Source organism: Zeus faber, assembly GCF_960531495.2.
Source record: "Zeus faber genome assembly, chromosome: 17".
Taxonomy (NCBI): domain Eukaryota; kingdom Metazoa; phylum Chordata; class Actinopteri; order Zeiformes; family Zeidae; genus Zeus; species Zeus faber.
In genome coordinates, this window is record NC_137204.1 from 15,139,210 (window position 1) to 15,146,217 (window position 7,008).

A 7,008-nucleotide genomic window follows, 5' to 3' on the forward strand; every position below is an offset into this window, starting at 1 on the left:
TGTTTTCAAACAGGGAAAATGCATCCGAGCTCCTGGGAGAGGCAGGAATGAATGTCCCGGAGACTCCAACGTCCGCGCTGCACGGGCATAGCTTTTGGGGGACTGGACACGCGCACTTTGGCAATAGTTAACTACGGTCGCGGGGAATCAAGGAGGTTGTAGGCGTCAAGGACACAGAATACCTGATGAGGGAGCGCACGGACTTGAACGCCGCAGCTGGGTTCTAGACTACCTGCGGCTCCTTGTCCTTCCAATGGCTTTTAACATTATTTATTATACACATTTGTCACATGGCGCTTGAACACCCTCCGTTTTTCTTTCTAGTCCCAAAAGCGGCGCAGATAAAACTGTCAAACTAGTGACAACACTGGACAGCATAAGCCATGGACTTTGAGGCTCTGTACTCAAATATGAAGAGGTCTTATTCTGACTGACAAGTCGCCTGTTGATATTGTTGTTGTTGTTTTTTTTTCCCCTTTTACTTTAAGAGTAAAGCATGTGATTTCGAAAACATAAGGATGGCTATTATAACAGACCCCCCTGAATGATGTAGCACCCAGTCAGTACCAAATTGTACGTTTCCACCTCAAATTTACTCACAGCGAACAGACACTGTTGGGGAAGTAATCAGCACTGCATTTAAAAATAATGAAAACAACAACAACAACAACAACATCATATGGAAACCTGGCTCGGAATAATATACAGTCGATCCCACATTTAGTTGTTAAACAGTAAAAAAAAAAAAGAAGACTTTATCCTACGCGTGTGACTTTACTGCGATTGTTGGTTGGTTCTGGCGTGTGCAGCTGTGACACCGTGTGTGTCTTTCTATCTAACGCAGTGCCTAGCAGTGGGGGCTAAACTAGCTGGTGGTGAGCAGCGGGGCGACCCTGCAAACGCACCCGGACACTCACCACTCGGCTCCGGATAGCTTTACCCACAAGGCGCCGGCGACCAAGTTGGAAGCAACCGACTTTCAACGCCGCGGACAGAAAGTGGCCGACAGCCCCGAGGAAAATCGCTGCCTTCGTCCACCCATCCGTTCGCTATTCCCGACAACTTTCCAAACTTCCGCGTCCTCTCGTTGCGTCCGGCGGAGTGTCGGCGCGGTGCAAGCCGGACCCAGGCGCTCCACTCCCGGCGTAGACTCGGGGGGTGGTGGGAGTGGGGGGTGGAGGGGAGTTCGGGCAGCTGGGCGCCGCTGTCAGGCCGCTTCTGCAGTGTCTCGCCCGCGCGTACGAATCCCCGAATTTTTTTTTTTTTTTAACCGCGGCCTCGGGAGGGTTGCGGTTTAACGCTCGCTCTCACGCGAAAATACGCGAAACAAACTTCGCCGGATAGTTGTCGCTAGGGCCGCCATGTTTCCACACGCAAGGTGGTTCGGTGAAAGTATGTGGGCGGCGCTACGTGACGTCACATAACGTGCGTGGGCTGGTGCCCCCGTGCCGGATCCCCGAGCCCAGTGTGAACACGGCCGCAGAAGACGCGGCAGTCTCCAAATATCACACCGCTCCACCAGTACCCGCCCTCCTTTAAAGTGGGAATCCGTAGGACACTTCGCTGAGAAGCGCCTCGCCTCATGGTTTATAACTTTGGAAGGCACGGCCACCCCCGTGTGGCTGAGTTACGCGCGTGCTCTGCTACTGTATATGCTGTCCCCGCTGCTGGTGGCGGGGTCCGCCTTTCCCGGCGGGAACGCGAAGGGTGCGGGGCAGCCGGGGTGAACGCGACGAAGCGGCGTAGCTGCCGGCGGTCCGTAGCCCGTCGACGTGGACCAACACTCACAAAAAGGTCAGATAAAATAAGAGCGGCGCCCGCGGACGAAAGAGACATCCCCCGCCGCCCCGTGTGACCGGGAAACAAAAAAAAAAATAATAAAATGATCGGGGGGAAAGGGTGTACCTTCCAGAAAGAAAGTAGCGTCTTGGAGGGAAGAATAAAGTATACCCCGACGCTTAAAAATAACTTTTCAAATGGAATTATGGGACAGTCCACCCAAGAGAGACAATGTCATGGATTACCACTTTAATCAATGCAAAGGAAGACTGACGAGACGTCAAAAGGTATAATGTAAGTTAACAAAAGAAATTAAAATCGGTCACATTGCATTGTTTAATAAAACAAGACTGTATACAATTAATGAAAAAGGATTTATTGAGTACAAACAAAGGATATATGACAGTCTTCGATCCAGTCCTCTCAAAATAGTCACCAAAAGCCGAGGAACTGCTGCTCTGGTCACTTTTGATCCCACAGTATTAAGCAATACAACATTAAGCATATCTCCAGAGGCTGTAGTTGATAGGATGATTGTTGAGCACATGTGTGAATGTGAATTTACATATGTGATTGTGAATTCTAAATCACTGACATGTACATATGTCAAGCTTCTTCTTGTACTATATTACTACAGTAGTATTATTCGACTGTTGTATTATGTTATTACTGTTGTGAACTTGTGTGAGATTCTGTGTTGTTAATAGAAGCTCTTCACTCTGTGGTATGAAAAATATTAACCAGCTTTCCTGCCTGGGAAAAAAAAAAAACTACACCGAACCATAACTTGAGATTTTTTTCTTTCACCGATTTTATCGTGGTTAACTTATTTCCTCATTTGGAATGCAAGATGCCCATTTCTTGCGTGACACTGACACAGGGCGGCGTTCTCTCTAGGCCTCCTGCTCCATCAGTTTGTGCTGTGTCATCATCACTATTTCCTCCATCACTTCTGGTTTCAAGATGTCCTTGACCTATGAAGACAATATAAACAGTGATTTTCCCATCAAAGGCAGCAATCTGCCATCAATTACCATCCTTTCATTATCAATAAATATTTTTTATTTAATTGTTCCTTTATCTTTTGAGGCACAACATTTCGCTTTGTTTATTAAAATTTCATACAAGGCCAGCCAGCATTAATCGACATGAAGTTGTTTTACACCAAAGATATTTGCAATGGCTCCAGTTGAACTTGATTCCCAGGTCTTCCCTTTCACTACTCAGCAGGTTTCTGGTTACGCTACCGTTGTATAGCTGGCTAAACTTTTGGTGAAAATCAATAGTTTCAGTTTGGTACTTCGTTCCATTATATTTTGTCCCAGTCCATTTGATTGGCAAAAATGAAGTCCTCACTCCCGTGAGACAAGCTTTTGAATTCTCCTGGTAGCTTTGAAAATGCTGTGTTACTCAAATAGAGCTGTTGGTCTTAACTTTAGTTCAACCTGTTTCACATACAGTTGAGGGTAACTAACTAACTACTTGTTTGCCATCAATTGCAGGCCTGTTTATCTCTGAGAACTCTTGTTTTACTGCTGGTTTCCAACATGGAATTCCATCCTGAATGTCTATTGCATTGGTTGTTTCTGAGTTTGAGAATGGAAATTTCCAAGGTCTAAGTTCCATGAAATGCAGAATATATTATGATTCACTTTTTCAGATGACTTTATGACTCATCAGTTGTCCTAAGTAGCCCAATAGCTTGCCTAGCAGTGTCACCTGGTGACACCACAGCTTAATAGTTTTCCAAGGGAGCCATTCCACAATTGCGGAGTGAAATAAAGGGAATTTAAAGGGGCTGGCGGGCCAGGTTCAGAGATTGGGTAGCAGTAGGTGATCATTTTTATAAATTGCACATAATTATTGTGAAAAAATTAAAATAAATAATGGAACTGAGCCAGATTTTCCCCAAATGTTTGCCAATGTGCAAAATCCAAATAACAATATGTAATATACCGTAATTTTTTCTGTATAGTGTTCAGAAATACAGCAATCTCAACATTGCAGAAAATGTAATGAGCTGCTATCATTCAGTTTGTATTTTTTTATGGGCCTATCTGATAAAACTATCATAATTCTTATCAAAATAGTTATTATGTATTGGTATTTGTACTAGATTGGTCTGTAACATTCTCCTTGAATAATGACATTTTAATTTGGTAATTATTTACCTGGTGTGGAAGCGAGGACTCATAGCAATAGAGAACACTGGTGTCGTATAAGAGGATCTTATGTGCAGACAAGGCGAGCAGACAGTTTCTCAAGCGCGAGATCACCTCCCGGTCTGACAAGGAGACGGGCTGGAAGGGTGGAGAGAGCAAATATCACACATGAACACTGAGAAACTGTTAAAAATAAAAACAAAGTAAATAAAAATAGGTTCTGAAATAAAATAAAAAATACATTGGATTGGATTAGATGACAGCATACTGTTTTCACTAAATGACATTAATATCAGAATTGCTATACTATGACTTATATAGTTCTGTTATTATCTGATGCATTAAAAAAAAAAAAAAAATGCATTGACTTAGGTCCATCTCCCACCTCTAGGCTGGTGTAGAAGCCCCCCGCCTCTTCATCCTGCTGACTCGGAGTGGGGTACAACCACACAAAGCCATTGTTGCCCAGGATGAGGGACGCCCCACAGGGGAGGTTGTGGAAATGGGTCTTCTGTCTTTTAATCAAGGACGGAGAAAGTTGGACGAGCACTCCTTGACCCAACTGATGATGACAAGAGAAGTTGGAGTCTGGATGTGTGTATGGATAAATGCCATAAAGGTAATGGTAGTTTTAAAGCGGTGACAAGTTATGGTTTTGGTGTTTTAGGAGTAAGATAAGTTTATTTAATGACACATAATTAACAGAGAAAGCTGCTGAACTGACCATCTTGGTTTTAAGAGAAGTGGTTCGGATGTCAAATAAGCGAGTATGTACTGGAAATCATCAGCCATCTACAGTATGACAGACTTGCGTGCTTGGTACCTAAGCAGGTAAAAAGCTTAATTTTTTCATATTCTATACATTTCTTTCCCTGTGCTTATGCTTAAGCAGTAAAAAGGGATTGCCCAATGACATTGATTATTTATTACTGCAAAACTAATTACAACGTCCCATCACTACTGTACACATTTCACCAGCAAAGGACTCACTTTGCCATACTTTAAACTTCGGGTGTGAAGCAGCAGCGCTCCATCTGAAAAGACGGACTGAACCTCTGCCTAAAAGACAAACAGAAAAAAAAAAAGTGCAGATGTTATGTATCAGAAATAAGAATAGGGAGACGTCAACTGACGCGTTATTGAGCGGTGTAAATTGTAAAGTGCGGCTTATAAATGGGAAGTTACGCTGATGAGATCTCCCTCCTGGAGGTACTCTCGCATGGTCAGCTCGTCCTCTGCCGATCTTCTCCTCTGAAACCAGGGAAAACAGGGATCCAATTCAAAGTTCCTATTAGCTTCCATCAGGTCCCACAAGTTCTCAATACTGCATCTCATGAATTGTATTCCCAAAGAGTCAGGAAAGCGACTCACCAGCTCTCCACCAGGCAGATTGACAGAGGACAACTGTAGGACAGAGTCCAGTCGGGAATTTGTCTCCACCTTCCACCGCTTCTGTTGCACCTTCACATATCGTAAGGACACAGGCTCATGATACAAATAGATATTCATAAAGATTCAAATGCAAACGTATTAACGGTAGAAGCTGCCTCATCCTAAATACGTCACTGTGTCCCTTTGTAGATATGTGCCAGGTTGTAAGGTGAGAAAGATCAGAAGGACTACAGGACAAAACTGCTTTCCTACCTCAGTGATGCGGCCAACCACCACGTCTCCAACCTCTCCATTAAATCTGCATTCCAAAAGCAGGAAGATGTATTAAGAAATACCATATTTACAAGACATTTGTTGAATATTGTGACTACCTAACAACAAGAACTATACCCCAAGAAACACACACACACACCCACACACACTACAGCCTGCGCTATAAATGTGCAATACACTGCAATATATTGTAGTTTGTAACACTGTAACAAGTTCCATTTAACCCATGCGTTATAAGCCATGCCTATTGTATACATCAGAATCAGAATCAGAAATACTTTAATAATCCCAGGGGGAAATTACTCAAACGGATGAATACATATTATTCATCCTGTACATTAATATTGAATTATAGTAATGACTATATTTATACCCAGTAAATGATTGGATCCTTGCTGCCAGTTAGCCCCTGTCATAGCCTTTTTGTAATATATTGATCTTAATCTGGTACATATAGCACATTTTTCCATATCGTGTACTACTGTTACTGTGTACTACTGTATTAGTGTTTTTTTTTTTTAAGGTATTTGTCGGTCTGCGCTACAATACACCAACTATTACCATGACAAACTCATTGCATATAGATCTGTACTTGGCCAAATAAAGAGTTTATTTGAATGTTCTGTTGTGTCGTTTTTTAGAAAGGGCAAACATCTAATGATAAGCACAAGTCTCTTCTGTTTATTCACTCGCCTGGTCTTGAGAGGTCTGACACAGATCAGCTTGTCCACTCGTTCCACCTCTCCGGCTACTGAGGCTGTCAGCTTCTCGTCGTCCATGTAGGTTCCATGGCCCCTGGAGAGGAATGTTATGTCATTTTGATCAATGTTCGCGCGTATGAATTTCGTGTTATTGTTTGGCAGCCACTCTTCGACGTTAGCGTAACAACAATCAGCCGCTAAATTCAATTCGTAAAACACTTCCGCCGCTGACCTCATAAAACCCGTGTCGGACGTGATCACATCGCCGGGAACAACGAGATCCTTGCGGCTTTTCCTTTCGAGGAGGGCTGAGGACGCCGTAAAACTTCGAAACGTCGGCAGTCTCATGTCGACCGCCATGCCGGAGCGCGGGGTCCAGCGGTCCGAGGCGCTCCAGTTGGACGTCGACACAGGGCGGCGTTGGTGTTGGCGCTTGAAAGTGACGTCACCGGGCGGCCAGACTTCCGCGTGCTGCGTTTGTATTCTGAGCGGACACAAAAAAAAAACCAAAAAAAAAACGCTCCGTTGCTTCTGTTCTAGGAAAACGAACTGACTTTGTTTTGTTTTTGACAACTTGGGGAGTCTACAGGCATCCGACGCGGGTCTGTTATCGTGGCAAACCTTGCCCGGGTGATGTGGCCCGAAACTTCGTCCTGGAATTCCAATTGAAATGTCCGTGCTTTTGCTCTTTTTCCAAGCGG

At 43.9% G+C, this 7,008-nt stretch overlaps 1 protein-coding gene across 1 annotated transcript; it reads right to left on the minus strand.

Annotated features, from left to right (window-relative positions):
- Nucleotides 1–2,143: 2,143 nt before the first annotated feature.
- exosc2 (exosome component 2) lies at nt 2,144–6,673 on the minus strand. Its single transcript, XM_080018399.1, has 9 exons — nt 6,540–6,673; nt 6,300–6,401; nt 5,586–5,631; nt 5,313–5,402; nt 5,127–5,192; nt 4,932–5,000; nt 4,327–4,503; nt 3,951–4,079; nt 2,144–2,753 (listed from the first exon to the last, which is right to left on the minus strand). The coding sequence occupies exons 1-9, from the start codon at nt 6,665–6,667 to the stop codon at nt 2,673–2,675; spliced, it is 888 nt and encodes a 295-aa protein (XP_079874525.1). The 5' UTR covers nt 6,668–6,673; the 3' UTR covers nt 2,144–2,672.
- Between the last annotated feature and the right edge of the window lie 335 nt (nt 6,674–7,008).